Here is a 22,842-nt window from a genome sequence, read left to right on the forward strand (position 1 = left end):
TTTTTTAAAAAAAATTGTTGCATTTATTATTGTTATTTGATATGCTGTGAGCCTCTTTGAGCACCATCGTGGAGTAGTGGCAAATAGACAAGATGATGATGGTGACTGGTTGGGAAATCACTCTTATTAATTTGTAAAGCAAAGAGTTGGCCAGAAGTGACCTGTCTTGGGGAGTCATCTAGGTTTACTTATTTCTTTACAATTTTATTCTACTTCTTTAAAGCAACTAATGCCCCCAAAGCAGCTAACAGTGCACAGCAATATGATAACTGGATCCAAGTAGAATAAACATATGGTTGGCCACATGACCCGGAAGCTGTATGCCGGCTCCCATGGCCAGTAAAGCGAGATGAGTGCCACAACCCCAGAGTTGTCTGCGACTAGATTTAATGGTCAGGGGTCCCTTTCCCCTTTACCTTTTAAACAAAAGGGGAAGACTTCTGGGGAAAAACAAACCCACGATACACTGTATCCCCAGGTCCTCTCAGTTCAGTCTTAAAATGTCTGAAGAACATATTTAGACAATTCAGATATTACACTTTGTGGAAAAAAATTGTATTTGATTTACAATTCACAGGATTTACAAATAATGACAAGATAAAACAGATTAGCAAGTTTGGATACCTTTGCTGATCAGACAGAAGGCAAGTATAGAGGCATAATTTGACACAGAATTCTTAGGTAAAACTGATTCAAACTATTCAGAGTTCCTTACATTCCTGGTGTGCTGAGGAAGCGCATACAGATGAAAGCAAATGTTTAACATAAAAGGAAAAACATGAAAAGTGACACCCTGTTACTGCCTCCCCCCTTTTTAAAAAACTACTTCCACAGTAGCCATGAGAACCACATTGCTAGTGACTTGCTCCAAAAGAAATTGGGAAGAGACTTACCGATACATTTGACGATGAACATGAAGGCAACAAATTTGGATAACTCCAGTACAGGGAGAGAGGTAGCAAACTGAAAGTCTGTTACTGTGTTAAGAGCCAAGCAGGTTTAAGGTGTCACAGGACAGAAAACACCAGAGCAAGACCAAAAGATAATGAGCGTTTTGATGGCAGTGCTAAATGAACTGCCCCAGAAGTATGGTGAAAAATGAATCTAACAAAGATTGCTTTTTTTGTTTTTGTGCAACATAGCAATTTAAGATAACGTACCAAGCTTTATCAAATGGCATGGAAGCTGACTAATATTGTAAACACACAATACATCTTTGACAAGTTACTTTAATTTCCATAGCTAAGTTAATGATGATTATTCCATCCATTGCAGCATTCCAAGGCTCAAGTGGTGTTTAGGTTAGACGGGCCACAGGATTTCCTTACAATGAGTATTTTACATTAACAACACAGATTCCAACCCCCCCCCCTTTAAAAACATACACAGACAAAAACCAAATAACAACATCCCTTGGATAGTGTGAAGATTCATTTTTTAAAAATCCTATGAACCATTCCAACAAAAGATATACATACTTGAATCATGTCAAACTGCACACTATTGGCAATAAGCTAATTACAGGCATTCTGCTGGTCAATTTTCTCACAAAAAAGTCATCAAACCACACATAAATATTTTTGATACGATTCTCTTTACAAAACCATTCAGATTCATATAATTAGTACAAGTAAGGCACATTAGCATATGTAATAAAACTATCATTTAAAAAAGAAAAAGGCCAATTTTATTTGCCACCATTTCTGAATCAAATTAGAATTTGCCACTGGTACTTTCCATTGGGGATGATAAGAGATAGTCTTGCAACTCTGTAGGGAAGTCTACAAACTTGCCAGATCCAGATGTTTCTGGGTCTTGGGTAATTGTGATATGCTACCATTCCCTTGCTTCCCCTCCCCCCACCCCAAAAGCATCAAATTGCACTTTTATGCAGCCCAAAACCGGCTTTGCTTTGGCTGAACACAGGCTCTTCCCAGGATATTTTCCCTCAGTGTGTGATTCAGAATTCATGTGGCAGCAACAGTGTCAACAAGTGTGAACAATCACTTGGCTGAAACCTAGACAAAATCACTGTTCATTCCCAGCTGTTGCTTTGCCAGCGGTGCACTGGACCGGTATTAGTTATTTGGAAGTACCTGGTAATCTTGGCGTACTGAGGACGTTAGGTACCTCGCATGTTCTGCACACTGAATACCATGCAAAAGTACCATGCAAAAGTACTCATACATCGTGGTTAAGATTTATGCTCTTAGGGGGGACATACATGCACCTTCCTAGTTAAAGGATCAGTCCATCCCAAATAATCTACAGTATTGTCCACTTTGGCCCTGGCAAAGTGAGTAGGAGGGAAACAGTCACAACCACTGTTTTTAGCACTTGGTTTTCAGATATGTAAAGATGTATAGTACCAAACCCACTGCAATGTCTTAAACAGAAAAAGTCATAGCAAATGTGTCTTTCGTTCTACTCATTATGAGTAGAACACAGGACAACTGGATTTATTTTTTATTAAAAAAAGAATAAGAAGAAAATCTATTTCCAATTACTGAAATTAAAAGAGGGATATTGCATTAATTTTTCCAATATGCTATTACTTTTCTAGTACACATATTGCTTAAAAAGTATAAAGAATGCTATAGGTAGTGAATTTAACTAGCGTAATGAATTCTAAAAATGCTGATGCTTCAAGATTGTACTATTTGATTAAATGAGCTATAACTTTACCCTCCCCACCCCAGAGGACTTCCCTCATTTCCCATTGAAAATTCATTTACACACAACACAGGATTTTAATTAGAAGCATAATTTACAGTAAAAACTCTTTACATTACAGCTTTGCTATAAAAAAACCCAAAATCTTTTGTTTTTCATTTAAAGTTGTAATTACACATTAAAAAATAGAACACTATTTCCTTATCAGGAAGAATGAATTTACACATCCAGATCAGTCTTCTTTATTGCAGCTTTCAAATCAAAGGTCAGTTACTTTATTCTCTAAAGCAGCTGCTATCTGTTGTAATCGAAAAGCAAGCTGCATTTTTTGTGCAGCTGGGTCCTCTTCCAGTGCATTTATGATCTAGAAGAAGAAGAAAAAAAAAATCAGGATTCAGGCAAGACACACAGCTTCAGTTTTCACAGCCATAGGCCTGTTCAGCTATATATTACGTGGAGGAAAATCTCATGGATTTTGAAGGGTGTTATTTCGAAGTGTAGATCAGAAGCCACATTGCTTTATTAAGACAGAATTGTGGAGATTAAAGAGGCAACGATCACTAGAGAGGGGGAAGGCCTACCATTGCAGAGTCATCTCCTTGTCCCAAGGATCCTCTGTGGGTGGTGGGGTACTTTGCCGGGCAGCCTGCATAACCCTCAAATGCTTCCCACTGCCAGGAGAGCTCTGTCCTGGCTGCCTGAAGCTACCATTTAAATGCAAGCAACTCTTGACTGTTGAGTTGCAGGGGCAGATTGGGGGGGGGTTCATTCAGATTGGTTGGGAAATGAGCCAAGCCATTTCCTTTTTTTTAAAAAAATGCCTTGTGTAATGCAAACCCTTGTCCATCTCTAAGTAACTATTCAAAGATGAGCATCATTACTAGCCAATAAATTTTTAAAAAGCGTGGCAGAAATAGGGAATGCTCCTTCATAGCTTGTGGATACTGAACTTTTGTTGTCTGATGGTAAGCTAGGTTGTCTTACTGATTATTGCTTTTGTTGCTTCACTGATAGGTGTGTGCCCCTGCCTATATTTTCTTGGCCGAAGAGGAAGCGACAACTATCGTGGAAGCGGAAAAGCTCTTTAAAGAGGCTCTGAAGGCAGCTGCTACAGGCGTAGCCAACGGTTGCAACATCATGGTGCCCAGTATGAAGCTCAGCACAGTAAGCCAGTCTCTCTCTCTTTGACTAATAGTCCTGAGATCTTTCAAGAGACAAATAGTTGCTAGAAGTGTGTAGGCCTGGGTGATTTATCAATATAATGCCGGTATGAGGGGCAGGCAGCAATGACAGCTTCACTCAGTGGTATAACGTTGGAGAAACCGTGGCCACTCCTGAGTCCCTCTGCCTCCAGTGCCCAGCACGCTTAGGGAGACACAAACTGCAGCCATGAGCTGGAGGCAGAGGGACTCAGGAGCGGCAGAGGTGTCACTAAAGATACAGTGGTGCCTCGCTAGACGAAATTAATTCATTCCAGGACTCAATTCGTCCTACGAAAATTTCATCTAGCGAGGCACCGTTTCCCATAGGAATGCATTAAAAGTCAATTAATGCGTTCCTATGGGCTCCGGGGGAACTGGTGGCGGCGCTTGCTGCCAAAGAGCCAAGAGAGCAAGCGCCGCTGCTGCCAAAGACAGAGCCGGATCGGACTAAGCTTCAGAAGCTTCGTCGGATTCGGCTCTGTCGGACGGGGTGGGGGCTTTTCGCAGTTTGCCTCCCCCTTGGCTTGGGGAAGGCAAATGCCGAACAGCCCCCGCAGCGCCGCACTTCGGCTCCGGGGGGCGCTCTGTTGGGCGGTGGGGTGGGGAGCGGAGGATCCTCCGCTTTCCCCCACCGCCGCCAAGCCCCATGCTGGCTTTTCGCGGCGAGAAGCGGCGGTGGGGGAAGACCTCTCGCCGCCACCTGCCTCCCCCGACACGGAACGCAACTTCGGAGATGTCCGAAGTTGCGCTCCGTGCCGGTGGTGCGGGCCGAGAGGCGGCAGCGGGGGAACACCTTCTTCCACCGCCGCCTCCCGCCTGCCTCCACCGACACGGAACGCAACTTTGGAGACGTCCGAAGTTGCCCTCCGTGCCGGTGGTGCGGGGCGAGAGGCGGCGGGGGAACACACAGAGCGTAACTTCGGTGAAGGCAAGCGGGGGCACCTAGCCCGCCCGTTTGCCTTCGCCGAGAAGGCACCCGGCTTTCTCAGGGAACGCAAGCGGGTGGGCTAGGTGTCCCCCGCTTGCGTTCCCTGAGAAGGCGCCCGGCTTTCTCGGCGAAGGCAAGCGGGCGGACACCTAGTTCCTCCCCCGCTAGTTCCTCCTTGTGTTCCGCTGGTCTCTAGCGGAACACAAAAAGGGGAACCAGCTGTAGCAGGGAAAGAAGGCAAAGGAAGATCAGCTGAGAGGCACTGACAGCTCTCAGCTGATCTTCCTTTGCCTTCTTCCCTTGCTACAGCTGGTTCCCCTTTCGCTAGATGAATGCCCTGATTTTCTGATCAGAGGTTTTTATGGCCACGCTCGCAAGACGAAGCGGTGGCCATAGAATCCCTGTCGTATAGCGATGCAACCTCCGATCAGAAAATCATTTCGTTAAGCGGAATTTTCGTCTAGCAGGGCATTCGTCTAGCGAGGCACCACTGAGTGAAACCGCCACTGCCCTCATACCACTGCGGAGGGAAAAGGAAACTGCATAGACAAGGCATGATACAGCTTGTTCCTCCTTCCCGCTTCTTTAAACTGCTTGGCTGAGGAGCGTACTGCAGCCCTTGCCTCAGCCAAGCAGTTTTACAGAGCCCCCGACCCCACGGCGAGGTGGGGGCTTCATTAAAGTGCTCCCACTCCCCAGCCACACTTTTCCATTGAGGTGGGTGTGGCTGCATGCCCCTCAATGGAGAAGTTTAAAGGAGCCCCCACCTTGTCTCTGGCTCACACAAGCTGGCAGCCGGGTGTGGGTGGAGGCAGCCTTGCCTGGCTGCCTCTTTCCTCCTGGGGTGGTCGTTCAGGAGGAAAGAGGCGGTGGGCCTGCATGGGCAAAAGCAGTCAAACGCTTGGAGCCTGTCAGGCTCCAGGCGTTTGGCTACCGTGGTGTGGTCTGTCTACCATTATCTCCAGAAGTCTATACTCAATTCTGACCAAACTAAGCCTCCTATGTATATTTTGCTCTAGGAGGCCTAGTTTGGTTAGAATTGAGTACAGACTGCCAGAGACTATGCCAAGTACATTACTTCTGGTAAATGAGCCACCAGAGGGCTCTGAAAAATTGTGCCCCGGGCTTTTTAGATTCATCTACCCAAGTACTATTGGTTGCCAGATGTGATTTTTCCCCCCAGCTCTACCTCACTAATTTGGCTAACCTTTGTTATCAGCACTACCAGTATTTTGGATTCTTCTAAGCAAACTCCAAAGATGTCAGCACCAACCTGCCCCTCCAACCTCCGTGTATAAGAAATATAGCGCCAGTAAAAGCCAAGCACTAGGTAAGCTAGAAAATCATGTGCCCAAAGTCTGTTAGCCTGTTGGCTCTTTTTCCTTGCTGTGGTGACCCTTTTACAGCATAATAAAACCATTCTGACAGTGGAAACTTACCTCATCATAGTATTTGTTAGTATACTGGTAGAGCTGGTGTAAAGCCACAAGGGTATTTAATGAGTCTGTGTGTGCCTATTAAATAAAAAAAAGAAGAAAAAGGAATGCGTCAGGGCACCGTCCTGGCTGCATAAGAACTCCAATGAAATATATATAGGAGCACCAGACACGATGTAAATCCCTTTTCCATATCCCAGCACTGGTACGCAAATCTTTTAATAGCTGTCTGGCTTGGTGAGGAAGTGAAACTGACAATTTTCAGAAACCACCCCTCCCCCCAACGTCAAGGTCTCCTGCTGGATTTGTTACAGCCAACTATGCTGCTTTCCTCATCATAGAAAGGGGTAAGCAGTAGTCTTAGTCTGGAGCAGGTTGACTCCAGTTGTGTATATAGGTCCTGCGGGGAAATGCTCCAAAGAACACAAGAGTGCTGTAGGATCAGACCAAAAGCTGATCTAGTTCACCAACCAGTGGCCAACATCTGGGAAGCCCACAAGCCAAGTGGTGAGAACAATAGCCCTCTCCCTGCTGATAGTTACCAGCAACTGGAGTTTAGAGGCATAGTGCCATCATGATGAATAGCCCCTGACAGCCTTATCCCCTGTAAATATGGCTGATGCCCCGTTAAGGCCATCTAAACCAATAAAAAACACGAGATGACGTTTACACAAGTTCCTTGTGAGTTTCATCCTTTTGCAATCTCTTACGATGTCTTTTAACCAACTGGAGTGAAGGAAACGATACCGAAGCCTCCACACGAACTGAATTATAAATTATTCTTGTGGACATGCCACATGTAAATTCCCTGAATGAACCCAATTTGAATCTATGGTTGTAACTTCTTTCCCCACAAGCCTTTTTTCCTCTGTGCTGTTTTATTCAACTAAGCTATTAGAAATCCCATCGCTTTTGTTAACATTGGGGGGGGGGGAAATCACCCTAAAAGAATGTTTGAGCATCCTTTAAAATCAATAATTCACAAGCAACGCAATATATCATAATCATATGGGGAAAAATAATTCAAAAGATTCCATTGGGCAGGCAGAAGTTCTAATAGGACGTGAGCACAAAATGACAACAGCAGGCACCCCCCAAACTGCGGCCCTCCAGCTGTTTTGGCCTACAACTCCCATGATCCCTAGCTAAGAGGACCAGTGGTCAGGAATGATGGGAATTGTAGTCCAAAACATCTGGAGGGCCAAAGTTTGGGGATGCCTGCTCTACAGTCATACCTCATGTTGCATCTGCTTCAGGTTACGTGTTTTCGTGTTGCATCCCGCGGCAATCCGGAAGTACCAGAACGGGTTACTTCCGGGTTTTGCCACTCGCGCAGAAGCGCTAAATCAAGCCGTGCGCATGCGCAGACGCAGCACTTCAGCTTGTGTCAGTTCCGTGTTACGGAGAGGCCTCTGGAACGGATCCCCTCTGTAACACGAGGTTCCACTGTATTCCCCAAGTAAGGTTTCCAATTTGATACTTACCCTAGAAATCTCTGCTAAATGTGTATTCATGTCCTGGTCACTCACTTGTACCATTTGGCGAATACCTTTGTAATAACTAGGGAAAAAATCAACCAGAAAACAATTTTTAGTTGATGCAGTTCATCATTTTACAAATGCCTTCATGCTTCGTAGCAGTTTTATTTTTCTAATAACTACATCACCACCAGAGGTGCTCACGAAATTGCAAATTTCCGTATGAAATGATCTGATCTGCATCTCTTGTGCTTATACACACAATTGGCTTAATGCATCAAAGCGCTGCTACCGTTGATTTCAACAACCCATGAGCGAAAGGAAACACACACCGCACAACTTAGCACAAACCAGCAAAACTTTCTGTGGGCATCTGAACAGATGAGATTGTGCCTCAATGCACATGGTTGCTTCTGCACTGCTGCCCAAATCCTGTCATGTTCAACAAGTATACTGAACTATGGGGATTACCCGCCTCATTATTGAGAAATGCCAAGGCTGGCAAAAGAGGCGCAGCCAAGCAAATGCTCAGTGTTTCTTACAGTCTGATCCCACAAATGCTTCTGCTGAGTTAAATGGAATTTAGTCCTGTGTAGCTGTGCATAACATTGCAGTGTTAGAAGTATTCGGCGAGGAATTAAACTTTATAGTCAGAAATAGTTGGAAGTTAGGAAGTGTTACACCTGGAGTAGAGTGTATATTTTCACCTTCCTTTTTAACAGACTTCTAAATGAAGGATCTTGCAAACACCCATCCCCCAAATCTGCTTTCATCATTAATACTGAATTTAAAAACACACCAAAGTATAGCTTTTGCAAGCCGAAGTATAACTGACAGCTCCAATGATCAAGCTTAAAAAATGTCACCAGAGACCTTTGAAAACTCATGCCACAAAAAAGTTGTTAAGCCTTTAAGGTGCTACAGGACATTTAGCACTTGTGAAATACCTCTCAACATTCTTTCTTCAACTTCTGTAGTACAGTTCACTGGATAGGACATTATAAAAACTGCATTTGAAAAGGGGATGGGGGGGGGGGGAAGACTAGACTGAAAAATTAAAGGTCAAAAGCCACGAAATTAACCCCAGGTTCAAAGGTTTAAAAATCTTTTAGGGAATGTGTGAATTATAAGTCTGTCTTTGCCCTCAGATTTACTCCTCTTGGAACTCTCAGTATATAGCAATCTTCCCTCCAGATGTTTTGGACTGCAAGTCCCATCAGTCCCAACCATTATGGCTGATGAGAGTTGTAGTCACATAGAATAATCAAGTTGGAAGGGACCCTGAGGATCATCTAGTCCAACTCCCTGCAATGCAAGAATATGTAGCTGGTCCCATATGGGGATCAAACCTGCAATATTGTGCATGGGAACCAGGTTGGAAAAGGCCATTGTGAAGGATAGCATTATTACTGACAGACCATGCATCCCTCCATTGTCCAATTAGATGTTACCACTATCTTTACCACTTCATTTTTTATCTAGTCAGTATAATACATGGAATATTTTTTAAGGAGCATGTTCTGAAGTGATGATGAAATGGAATTGTTTTCCTGGTGACAAAAGCCCAGGTACAATAACACTCCCCCCCTACTTACTCTTCCACCATCTTCTTATACGTCGAGATCTCTTTTGCATAGAGTAACTTATTACTCGGAGAATCCTGGGAAAAGATGATATACACAGAGCTGAGTGTTCAAGTGCAATTGATGCGTTAGAGATTAATTTGTAGAAAATGCACTGATTTAAATAAAGTGTGTGCGCTACCATAACATTTGGAAAGCAGACTGTGAGTATATGTCAGTTTTGTCATATGTGAAGCTAAAAGGCCAGAGGAACCAGAGTCATGGCTGTCCAGACTGCATCCCAATCTCAGGCCACAGCATGAAAGTTGGGAGGAAGGCCAATGCTATTCCCCTCTCCCCCTAATATCTCATAGCTCCAGGCCAATGAAACTGTTTAGCTGCTTCTTCTTTTTTAGTTTTTTCCCCTTTATTGATCTTCCTTCCATATATTACAAAAGTAAGAAAATACAAACATACATGAAAAAAAATACAGGGAAAAAAAGAAAAAATGCAAATAAAAATAAAAATGTATCAATCTATACACCCAACCTGTTATTCATTCATTATACTATACTTTCATCTGAAAATTTTTATATATTAAAGAATATTAGCAAACAATAAAGAAAACCCCCTACCAGCCCTCCACCCTGTGATGACTTCCAGCCTCTTCTCTATTTCTGTTTCTGTTTCCAAATTCCCTTGTATACCTGTTTACATATTTCCTTTCATTTTTATTTACTTTGTTTGAGCCCTTCACCTGTCTGCTAAGAGATTAGCGTTTTCCACAAAATTTACCATATATTCATTAAACATTTTCCAATCTTTATCAATTTTCTGTTCTGATATCCCCTTAATTTCTCCCGTTTTCCTCGCCATATTTTGATATCTTATCAATTAAATCTGCCAAACTTCTACATTCGGTATTTAATCACTTTTCCAGTTTTTAGCGATAAGAAGTCTGGCAGATGTGGTTGCATACATTGTTAGACATCTATCTTTTCCCTTGATTTCGTCACTTAACATCCCTAGCAGGAATATTTTGGGGTCTTTCTTGAAAGAGTATTTCAATATTTTCTTCATTTCTATGTAGATCTTCTCCCAGAATTTCTTGATTGTTTTGCATTGCCAGCAAATATGTATGAATGTTCCCACCTCTTTGTGGCACCTCCAGCATGTGTTATCACTATTCTATATTTTTGCCAAATATGGTGAAGCTGTTTAGCTTCAAAGGCAGCCTCTATCCCTAGAGCTCAGAGAGTAAGCCTTCAGGTCAGGCGCTTAGGAAGGGAGAGGAGAAGGGGGTGGGCCGCCCCTAGCTCCAGTCTGGCGGGGGCAGGGTGGGGGCAGGAAGAAGCAGAGTGTGCTGCGGAGTGGGTTGCCGGCTGGCAAACTGCTCTGAAGCAGAGCGCCGGCCAAGTGCCGCCGGTTGAGCAGAGCAGCAGTGCCAACCTGGGCGGACTGCGCATGTGCGGACATGTGCAGTCCATCCTGGCTCGTCCTGGTGCATGCATTGTGACATCAGGACGCATGCGCGTTGTGGAGCAACGCCCCGCCCCCAGGGGGTGCTGCCCTGGGCAGCCAAGCGGCACCATTCGCAATTGCTTCAGGTCAGTCCAAGACCCTGAAACGTGCCTAAAAGGGGGGGGAAGGGAGGTGTCTCCAGGCTGAAATACATCTATTCTCCTTCCTGGGCCTAACTGGCCAAAATAATTGAATCAAAGACCAGATGAATCTAGTTAAAAACACAGCAGGCCATCTAATGCCAAGCTATTCAGCGCAGGTAGGTGGAAAAAACCCCCCACAAAGTTGAACAGCAAAAAAAATCCTATTCAGGCCTGAAGTGACTAATAAGTCACAGGTCATAGGTTGGGAGGGCAGGGGCTGCAAAGAGAATAAGAGGGTGTGGTGAGAAGGCCAACTAGACTTTAAATAGGGCTCTGACACTGCCTTGTCCCCACACCCCGAATGCAGAGCACCTCAAGGGTCTGCCTCATTGGCCGAACAGGCCACAATGTGCCCCTCTGGCTGGTACCAAGGCTAGCAGGCCTTGTGGATATAGTGCTGTGAACAGGATGATAGGAGAGACATCCATTAAGTTTCAAAAACCAACTTGCAGCTTCAATAGACAAAAAAGTTGCAAACAGTAATCAGCTGTTATTCTAAAAGCAATAGAAAACAACTCTTTTGAATGTGTCACTAGAGATTAAACATTGAACTTTCGCTGAAGCTTCAAAACAATATAATCATCTTTACAAGCAAAGGCAAAATGAACTGATCTATGCACTATCTTCTATGATTACTGCTTTGTCTATCATAATGTACTTAAAACGTTCTCCCTCACGCGCAGACACAGAGCAGAATGTAAAACACTTACCCTGCTTAATTTGTGCTCTGTTCTTGTGCAAGCATCCATGAAAGTCTGTGCAATGACTGACAAGGAAGCATCCACTACTTCGTGAACATGAACATCGAAGATGAAGTGGGGGTTTTTCAGTATGTTTACCCAGAACCTAAGTGGCAAGCTGTGAAGAAAGCAAAGAAATAATGCAGGCCCTTATTAAGGAGTGAAGTTAAAGTGTAGAAAATGAGGCCCTGGCAAGCAAAATAGATTGCTCTGCTTAAAATTGCTGCAACATTATTTTCAGTTTGATTATATGCTTGAGCCACTAAGTGAATCAGTAACCACAGTGTGCTTCTGCATGCAGACGGCAGTCTCATTGCTACATGCCCCAGAACCCCAAGAATGAGTATTTAGCAAAGCTGTATTCCTTTGTGGCAAGTCCTGTGCAACAATAAGGCTGGCACTACTTAGTTGAAGTGGAGATCCTTTAACCTTCATGCTGTTGGGGTATATCACTTCAAATGGAAAACTCAGATTCAGGAAGAACAGGGAAATCATCCTTGTAAACACTGAAAAGTAAGGCTGCCACATATCTCTCTCAAGTTTCTTACATATTCTGCCCTCCCACCTATCTTTTTTCAGGGCTGGGAACACTTTGCAACTGGCTGTGTTTTAAAGCTTTCATCCTTCTCCCTCAGCAGCTTTGTTAAGGCATTCTGGTGTTTCCCTTCATTTTAAGGGTTGCTGCCCTAGTTTTAGAGGACTGTGGTTGGACAATATAAGCATAAAGAGCAGCTGCTTGAAACAGTGGTTATGATCCAGGAACCATCTATTATAGACAGACAGACAGATAGACAGATAGATACAGAGACCCTCCAAGTGTCCCATTTTCCAGGACAGTCTCATATTTACAGAAGCCATCCTGGTTTCTGATTTGATCCCGGAATGTCCCACTTTTCCTTAGGACATTCCTTTTTTCATCAGAGAAATGTTGGAGGGTATGGAGTTATGTGACCCCTGAGCCAAGGACATAAGTAACTATACAGCCTTTAGAAGACACCTAGGCAGCCCTGTATAGGGAAGGTTTTTTTAAACTGTTTAACGTTTTATTATGTTTCTATATATGTTGGAAGCCGCATAGAGTGGCTGGGGCAACCCAGTAAGATGGGCAGGGTATTATTATTATTATTATTATTATTATTATTAAAAATAATAGAATAGGACGTTCCTATTTTCACCAGAGAAATGTTGGAGGGTATGCATGTGTGCGAGTGCGCACACACACATACAGAGCTTCTGCTGAGAGCTCTGAGTGAAATGCGGCACTTTTCCCTTCCACATCTGGTAAAGAGAGAGCCCTGGCTTACAGCAATAAAAAGCAATGTTGCTAGTGAATGAATGTATTGCCTTCTTCAGCCACTTCTCCCCCTGAACCCTGAAAGTTCATACCTGTTCGTTTTCCAGATGTGGATAGTATCGTCATCTTTGATATCATGCTTTTCCGCTTGCTCATCAAGAAAATCAAAGAAATATTTCACAGCTGGTGGCACAACATGCTTTGAGTCAAGTACACTGTGAAAAAAGTTATCTACAAACTGCTGAAGTGTACCCTGAAGGAGAATTAAGGGGTGGGGGGGAGAAAGCATACATACATGCATTAAAAATTCAGGTTATAGTGCAAGTGTAGCATTTTCAAGGATATTATTTCAAATTTACAAGAATGCTTTCTAAACTGATTTATAGTCATCTGTACAGGCGTCCGTCCCTAGTGACCAAGGAATCACAATAGCTTGAAGTGCAGCATTTTTCATCTCTAAATGGGTAGTAAATGCTCTTATGAACAACATGAAATGAACAGCCATAAGAAATGGTCCAGGGAGCTCCGGAAACACAATTCTCTACTCTGTTTTAAAGAGGTGGTGATTTCCGTATTGTTGCTCAGGGAATGCAAAAAGCCCAACTCTGAAATAGATGGACAAGTATAGGAGGGAACTGATAGCAGAGTAATGCACTTATAATTATGCTTCCCAGATACATTCTGGTAATTACTGGCAGGGACTTTTGTGATTTAGTAACCTAATTATAATAAAGCCTTGCGTTTATAGTCTCTTGTTCGTGCCTTAACATGAGGAAACTACTTTTGGATTTTAATCTTATGCAGAGCATGCAAGATCCCAACCTGCTTGCCACAGGATATAAATGTGTTTATGGGAGGGGGTGGGTTATGGGTTTGTATGGTTCTTGTTTATAAGTATTCATTTTGGTTTTTTATTTTGTATTTTTATGCTGTGAACCGCCCTGAGGTTTTCAAATGAAGGCAGTATGGAAATAATAATAAAAATAATAAAAATAATAGGAATCTGGCTGGCCCCCATAAGAACAGGTTGCTGGACTAGAGAAGGGTCCGCTCTAATCGATCAGAGCTCTTGTGTTTTAAAGTTTCATTAATTCCACACAGCTTTGCTTTAAGGAAGTTCAAGCGATCTGCAGAACATATTTCCCCACCAGCCAGATGTTTTCAGATGGTGGCAACCGTGGAAGTCAATATGGACAGCTCACATTTAAGGCTACTAGAGGCAGAAATGCAAATTAAATGTCAAGTTGGCTTTGTTATGCTTTGAGTTTAACACAGAACAGCACTGAGCTCACCACACACTTGTATCGCGTTTAACTTCTCGAAGCTTACAAGCTAGCAGGCCACTTAATGTTAGGAGGAGGAGAAGCACAGCCACTGACAGGGGCATGAAAGGGGAGAGGCGTAGTGTCAGTGCAGGTAAATAGAACAGCGGCTGGTACGTGTTGTGCAAATATTTATACATCACAGAAACTATTTGGGAAATATCGTGACTTCCTCATTCTGTGAAAAATCAAAGCACAATAAGTTAACTAGCTCTGAGGTGCCTCAAGAATTGTCATGTTTCAACTGTTGTATGTGATGGCCAATAGCAAGCATCTTTGTGAAGACAATCCTGGGTTTCCACCTCTAATGTCTCTGACAATAAACACAAAGTGTATTATTTAAGTAACTAAAAATACAAACTCTTTAAATTAAATCTGAGCCCTAAAGAAGGATTCCACACACCAAGTTACTATTTACACTTAACATCTCAAATTAAGAGTACCCTCTAGAGATGATGACAATTAACTTGATCTCTCAATCTTACCTTCACAGAGAGGAGTCTCGTCAGGTAGATTTCTGTAATAGCTTTGGTTCTCTCCTTCTCTTTCATGCTTCCTCTTTTTGACTTGCCTTCATCAACTTCATCTGCCGGCCGAACTAGATGCCAGATCTTATTTTCCTCTTCCAACAATGCACGCCCTGAAAATAGCAAAAGCGACACATTTCAAAACAATCACATTAAAATTAAATTCGCTGGCCATGCACCAATTGCCATGCCATGAATCATGTGCCAGAGGACTGTGGCTAATCTGCATATTTAGTTGCCTGTAATTAATATTATTTGCATTTCATAAACATGAAGGTGCTGAACTAACAAATATGCTGATGCTGTTCTTCAACACACTTGCTCAGGTCATATTTGCCAAAGCGAAGAAGCTGAGATAACCTTATAAAAAACAATGCTTTAAAACACAATTGCAGTCTACTAGAGCTCCGGTGCAGAATTGCAACTCCTGCACAGGCTTCCATATGAGTGGGAGCTTCCTATTCCCAGCAATAATAAGGAATTGTCCATTTATCTAATGGGATTTGAAGCGTGGCACAATCAGCGATATCTATGTATATGATGTAGAAACTGTCCCTTCTTGCTTGTCCCATGTGTGCATCAAAATTCTGCATAACTCTAAATTCTATCTTAGCGTGTCAGAACCTTCCCTTCCTGGGTGCGTTTTCCCTCACTCTATTCTCCCTACTAGGCATACTTTCAAATTTTAACCATTTCCAGGGAGGTTGAGATGTTGGTCTGTTGTAGAGAGGCATGGGGAGAGCAGTGCTGAGCTGCCCATTGTTGTGATGTAAGGAAGCCCCACATGAAGCACCCGGGAGTCAAGCGGTATTTTAAGTAGGGCTTTATTCCAGTTTCAGTCTTGCAACATCATAAAGCAGGCTTCTTAAGTCAGGCATGGCCAAACTCGGCCCTCCAGATGTTTTGGGACTGCAATTCCCATCATCCCTGACTACTGGTCTTGTTAGCTAGGGATGATGGGAGCTGTAGGCCAACAACATCTGGAGGGCCAAGTTTTGCCACGCCTGTCTTAAGTCAACCATACCTCTTTATACAAGCTGGCTATACAATGAGGCAGCTCCCCACTCTCATGATGCTGACTCATCACATGATGCTGAGTCAGCATTTCCACCTAGCACAGAGTGTTAACTGCTTGATACCCACAACACTCCAACAGTAAACGCCATCTGGGCCACTTCACTGACTGCTACTGGATTACGGAGACCTGTTGTGATGGGAAATGCCAGCAAGTTTCCTCTTCAAATCTCGTATCAGATGGCATTAGAAAAGTTGCTTTCTCTCAGAATCACAGTACACAACACGGTGATAATATCAATCTTCCTTACAAAGAGATAGGCTACTAACGTAATGTACGTGAAGCATTCTGAGCACCCTAAAGCGCTACACAAAATACTTGCTTATTACTGCCAATGTAATAAAGAGCATTGACAGGAGAAGGAATTTGATGAAAGTCCAGACTAACCAATCTTTATTTGTGAACTGAGATGGAAAATAAAATAAAATAAAAAATAAAAAATTGGGATAAATCAACCTAATTTCTTTCCAAGTCCCACTGAAAAGAATAGGAATGCCACGGGAGTTCCATCATGTCATTTGGCAATGCAAAATTTTACTGCACTTAATTCTCTAGACTTTATAATCAACTAACACATCACTGTCTAGAGAAAGAAAGAAAGAAAGAAAGAAAGAAAGAAAGAAAGAAAGAAAAAGAAAAGAAAGCAGAATTATTTCTAAAGGATTTGGACATCGTTCCACATTTTTTGGAAAGAGATGTAAACCCATTCTCTTTGTATATTATTAGTGGAAATCAACTTTAAAAAGTCTAGGTTCATATGAAATGGCTTCAGTAAAAACAGCCAAACCTAAGCATACAAAAGTCCTTTTCAAGTCACTATTATTATTATTTTGTAAAATTGGCAGGTGCGCTCTGTATTCAGGCCTCATAACAGCATGTTGCTTTTTGGGGGGTGGGGGTGGGGGAACATTTCTTCTCTTTTTACGCAACAAAGAACTCCACAAATCATTGTCAGTGCAAGCTCTAGCTCTGCACTGGCTCTCTAACATTTTATAGCTTTCCAAATAAACAAGCTGGCATTGGATAATTCTAAGAGACCTAAGCACTAATGAAAAGAAACATTAGCTAGGAAAGAAATATTGCCTTTCCAGAATTCCCCTGAAAGCTATTTCCTGTGCAAAAAAAGGGGCACTGAGTGGTTGGAAGCCTTCATCTTTGAAACTCTATAGATCATTTTTGCTACCTGATACAGCTCCCGGCATACATGTTATCAGAATTTCCTGCTTTTAGTCTATCGCTAAGTAGATCCTGGTTCAAAGGGCCTCTTAGTTTCAAGATATATTTTCATCTGTGCATCTATACACAAACCTGAGAAACCTACTTTTTCGTTTTCAATTTTATTTATGTAACCCAGAAATTGTTTGACAAATTCTGGAAAGCTTTTATCAATTTGCATTTAAGCAACCACATTTAGAAAGCAGTAACACATAAAAACAACAACAACCAGGCAACTGCTTTCCTCAAACAACTGAAATGCTATTGACAGACCAACTCCAAAGAACCTTTAGAGAGAGTTCCCTCTCTCCAACTTGTTCCCTGTCATGGTAGGAGCCAGAGGACAAAAAGCCTCATCATATTGGGTCCCAAATAAGGTATGAATGCTAATACCCAATATTCTAGGCTTTGCCCACACAGAAAAAAACACAGATGTTGAAAATGCAGAATATTTATCTGAGCAACAGGCTTAAAACTTAGTCTGCTTCCCATTGACAGGGAACCCACTGGGATGCATTACAAAACACACTGCATATTTCTGCACAAGTTGTGCATTTAAATTCCATACCACCAGAGGAATCGTGTAGTCTCTGCTCTAAAGAATAATGCATGTCTCAAAGGCATGACTTATGACAGTCCAAATCAGGATCGGCCCTATCATCATTGAATCCAAGGAGATGCCTTGACATAATTCTGCATAAATAGTTCCATAAATGTCTTTCCTTTACTCTCATAGGAAGTAATAAAAGTCCCTTGTGGAAAACATGTAGTTAGAAGCCACACCTACTTCCTGCCCCTCAGCCTAGGTTGGCACAACCTTTGCTAGCGCAGGTGTGCTTATAATGCCCATCAACACAGTTTCGCATAAGACACATTGCAAGTCCCCAGGAGTTGACACAGCCCAAGTCTTCATAATGCTGAATATTTCAGTGATATTTTAATAGCTTCAAAAACCAAATGGGCAAAAACAGAGTGCCTTTACATACAGTAGGCACAAATTTCTAGCCCATTCTATCATGGGCCTAATGAATGCTAGAAGTGTCTGATGCTGAGCACTGATGATACTAAACTGGAACGACTCTAATTAGTTCCATGAATGAATATCCAGTGGAATATCTCTTGAAGAAAGCGATATGAAATAGTAATAATGCTAAATGTTTTTTTTAAAAAACCCCACAAGGGCAGGACCATTGAACAGCATGCAAATATCTGAATGCTGCAGCTGAATTGTTTAGGAAGCACATGGTAAAAAATGGGCAGAACTGGTGCAAAGAGAAAGTTTAACTAACTAACTAAAAAAATCAATATCCTTAGGACTTATGTTAAGTAATAGAATGATCTCTTAACAAGGTACTATTGGCAATCACGAAATCACTCTGTTCCTGCATAGCAAAATAGAGCTTTAGCCATGGGGGCCAAATCAGGACAGGGCAACATTAGCATTACCCACTGGTATACGTTGAGTGCTCTTCTGGAGCCTTAAGAGGGGCAACAGATCATACTCACTTTCCTCTGGCATGTCTTGCTGATGGTCTTCTGGCTGTTGGGAGACCCCCATTTTTGACAAGATGAGAGTAGCACCATCCCTTACCTTTAAGAAAATACACAGGAGGGAATCGCTAAGAACACCCAAAATAAATCTTACTTCTGCAAAACATCTACTTCCTATTCAAGCAGTGTATACAATGTGTGTGTGTGCGTGTGTATGTGGGTGGGTGGGTGGGTGGGTGAAAATCAATTCACTATCCCTCACGAACTCATTCCTTTTCCTACATCATTTTAAATTGTTCGTTCAGATGTCCACATGGAGCTCTTGCAGACAAAAAGATTTATTCCTTCATTTCATAATGGAAGGGGCACTCCAGGTGTACATTCATTTGTGTACATGAAACTGTGTCCAGCTTTGAAGTGAGCTGGGAAAGATGCTGTGTCAGAGAATCAAGAGTTATAATCTAGTGACTATTTTTTTTAAATAATAAGAAAAACCCACCATGCCACTTGAAATCCAATCTTTCAGATTCTTTGACTACGGGAAACTGAAACTCACTAAAGAGCAGAGAAGATGCATTGCATTCGTGAAGTATGAAAGTGTTACTGGAAACGCATCTTGCCTTGGGCATAATTGACAGTCAGTCTTGAGTACTGGCAACATACAAAGCTGACTTTTATCCTGAACAAAGAATATGCCTTGGTTTCAAAAGAGGCTGCATCTTGTCCTCCTAACTGATGAGGCACTCCATAATCGCCCAGTTGCAGCAAATGTCAACGTATTTTTGGAACCTTTTAGGATTTATAGTCTGGCCTTTACAAAGGCAACAGAAAAGATCTACTCATAGATTTGACAGGAGAAGGAGTACACATTGTCTCAGCCAGTTTTTTAAAGAAAAGCTGTGTGTTACTAAAAAGTAATCAACTAACAACTTCCTTACATTATAGTGCATCAGGGTATTGATGCGTTTCCACCTGCCGTCTCTTTGGGACGTTAAATCCAAGTCTGAGAGTATCTGTGCAGTAGAGCCTGGACGCCACTCTGAGGAGCAATTATGAGAAAACAATAATACATTGTATATTGTATCGGTGTGCAACTAAACATAGTTCACATCAGAAATGAGTTTTCCATTTGGTAAACCACTGAAGCATTGCAAAGGTTCCCAATATCTGCTCTCTACCCTACCCCCAAATTAGCCCTGCTTTAAAAGAAAAACAAATCATCTTCATCTCCTGAACAAAATATGAAAAATGCGAAACTGGTTTGCATGCAGTAATTTACCCCAAAACACATCTCCCAAAAAACAGTGTTGTAAAAATAGTCAAAATCTTGAACAGTGACTCATAACGCAAGTAGAAAAGTGAACAGCTTATTTAAGGGTCCAGCTTTTCAGAATACATGTACAGAATTATTAAGACTCAGTTCCTTTAAGACATTTCTGTTTGTTAGTCATGATGAGTAAGCTTACTTTTGATCACTTAACCGTTTGAGGTGTTGTTTTACAACCAAGCAGTATATAGTTTGTATGTTAACAGGCCTTTGTTCCGTTGACAACTAAGCCGAATTATAGACTATTACGTTGGATTACTTATTTGTGAATAGGTCTGAAATATTCTAAACCAAAGGTTTTCCATATACTGTAGGTCAATACTTAAAATAATTTATTAATACAAATATAAAAGAACAAGAGTACAAGAGCTTGCTCAATCTAGGTCCTTCCTGTTAGTATCCTCTTTGACACCAATGTATTTATTAAATGGCATTAATAAAACAAGCAGAACCGAAACATACCAAGAACGACACTATCAGGCTTTGGCCAATGCGAATGAGGCAGACTTCGATAGACTTGGTCAATGATCTTATCTTTTACTTGCGAAATAGTATCACAGTTGAGCACTTTTACAGGTACGGATTCTGTGCCTTCATCTTGTACAATCACATTCACAGTCTGAAGAATAGGAAATAACATGGTTATACAAATTAGACAAGGGGGAAAAAAATCAACGATTGTACTTACTTATTAATTCCAAAAGATCAAAATTTAGACACCTGTACAAAACCTTGTATGCCCTCATCTCCATAAAAAAGAAACAAAAAAAAATTCCTTCCAGCAGCACCTTAGAGACCAACTAAGTTTGTCATTGGTATCAGCTTCCGTGTGCATGCACACTTCTTCAGATACCAATGACAGAGACCAAGTGTGCATGCACACGAAAGCTCATACCAATGACAAACTTGGTTGGTCTCTTAGGTGCTGCTGGAAGGAATTTTTTTATTCTGTTTCGACTACGTCAGACCAACATGGCTACCTACCTGTAAATGAAAAAAAGACAAAGTGAGAAGAAAAATAGTGAATGGGCCGTTTTAATCTCCACCCCATTTCCCCTATTCGGAGTATAAAGAAAAGAGCCTTCAATGGATATTCTTCTTCAATACAGTGTCTTTCTGTATCTTGGCTTATTAAAAGCAGGTTTCAAACAGATACAAGTTATTAGAACTATCTACCACCTGTGGCTGCTTAAATAATGAATTTCTTAAACAGAAGAAATTCACATTTTAAAAATTTATTGCACTGTCAAAACAAAAGAGAAAGTGCTTGTCAGGACAGTTGTTGGAAATATATTCCCCCCCCCCTGTTTCCGGAGACATTCCTGTTCTCATAGGACTACTGATTAAATGGTATGGTAGATTAATGCTGGTAATTTACTTTGGTAGCAATTACTTTTCCTGCTATTAGGGTCCTCTGGTTTTCAGACCGAAAGGACTGGGAAAGCACGCAATTCTAATAACCAAGAAAATAGATGTGGCAATATGTTTATTTTCTGTCTTCCACCCATAGACACAATGCTGAATGGTTATTCAGCACAAGCAGAACAGAACTGGTGGGGTAGAAAAATAGATTGAGAGAAAAGAGAGAGAGAGAGACTCCAAAAGGGTTTTGATGGGTCCCTAAGTAAACTTTTGGAGTTTGACAGTATTTGGGCCAACCCACGAATATTGGTAACCAATCAAATAGTAAAACAAAAAACCCAGCCTCTTTATTTTTATTCATTTATAGAAGTATTTATATACTACCAATTCATGAAAAATACCACGGGGGTATACAATATATTCAATAAAAAAAACTGTTAAAAATCCCAAATAATCATTAACATGTCCAATCAAGAAAATATAAACAGCTTCAAGTGAGGACTGGAAGTCATTCGTCAAATCTTGGCTAGAAAAGTATTCCATGGCACAGGATGGTGACATTAAACACCCAACTTCTAGTTGAGGTTGGCTGGGCTTCTGTAACATGGTGGACAACCAATAGGGCTCCTTCTGGATGTTCTCAGCACTCAAGCTGGGATACAAGGGCTCAGGGGAGTCCTTAAGGCATTCTGGACCCAAGATGTCCTAGGCTCCGTATGTATATTAATACATGCCATATATTTATAACAGCATAAAAAAGACTGAGGTATGGGGTGAGTTTTGGTTGCACTCTTCTGTTCGCTCAAAACAGCAGTGCTGACTGTTTTCCCATGCTGTTTTATTTTTCTTTTATTAAAATATATCCCTCCCCTTTCCCCTTGAAGCTGTCAAGATTTGAACAGTTATATACCATGTCTAAAAGCCTTACAAACTCCTTGCTCTTCCCATAGTCCCCCCCCCAACATTCTCTTTCCTGAAAAATATATTAAATGTGCTTTCAAACAGCACTTTGTAAGTGTTTTTTTATTAAGTTTCTTCTGATGCCACAGTTGTGCCATTGCACAACTCGCTGTCAAACAAAATGAAATCGTTTCTAGTAATGCCAATAAACTTGGGAGAATTTCCCCAGCAGTGTGATTTTTCTAGATGAAGAATATGACAGCACACTACTGCAAAGCCCAGTCGCATGGTCTGTTCATATCCACTACATTTTTAAATCTTTCATAACCAAGTCAGAGCCGAACGAGATGCAATGTAGAATGTGCCTTTGTACAGAATCACAGAATTGTAGAGTTGAAAGGGACCCCAAGGGTCATCCAATCCAACCCCCTGCAGTGCAGGAATATCAACTAAATCATGCATGACAAATGCAAATTTGTGGGTGGGGTTGATAATGAACAGGATCAAAGCAGGCATGGTGGGGGGAATTTAACCCTGTCCTCCCCTGCTTCAGGCCTAAGGAATTTTAATCCCTCCTCTGAAGCAAATACTTGAATCCAGAGGAAATTCCCCATTGCATCAATGGGGGATTTCTCCCCAAAATCAA

The 22,842-nt window shown here is 41.8% G+C and overlaps 1 protein-coding gene across 5 annotated transcripts in view; it reads right to left on the reverse strand.

The window, feature by feature from the left end:
- Positions 1-533: 533 nt before the first annotated feature.
- PLXNB2 (plexin B2) overlaps positions 534-22,842 on the reverse strand; it is a 323,177-nt gene continuing 300,868 nt past the window's right edge. For all 5 annotated transcript variants that reach the window (XM_035128378.2, XM_035128377.2, XM_035128379.2 and 2 more), the window contains 10 exons: positions 20,397-20,553; positions 19,546-19,646; positions 18,623-18,707; positions 14,785-14,939; positions 13,070-13,230; positions 11,654-11,801; positions 9,313-9,377; positions 7,724-7,799; positions 6,243-6,317; positions 534-3,037 (listed from right to left, as the gene is read on the reverse strand). In XM_035128378.2, coding sequence (XP_034984269.2) covers positions 2,933-3,037; positions 6,243-6,317; positions 7,724-7,799; positions 9,313-9,377; positions 11,654-11,801; positions 13,070-13,230; positions 14,785-14,939; positions 18,623-18,707; positions 19,546-19,646; positions 20,397-20,553 — 1,128 coding nt within the window. In that variant the 3' untranslated portion in view covers positions 534-2,932. The remainder of the gene's footprint in view (positions 3,038-6,242; positions 6,318-7,723; positions 7,800-9,312; positions 9,378-11,653; positions 11,802-13,069; positions 13,231-14,784; positions 14,940-18,622; positions 18,708-19,545; positions 19,647-20,396; positions 20,554-22,842) is intronic.

The sequence above is a fragment of the Zootoca vivipara genome, chromosome 10, assembly GCF_963506605.1.
Source record: "Zootoca vivipara chromosome 10, rZooViv1.1, whole genome shotgun sequence".
NCBI lineage: Eukaryota > Metazoa > Chordata > Lepidosauria > Squamata > Lacertidae > Zootoca > Zootoca vivipara.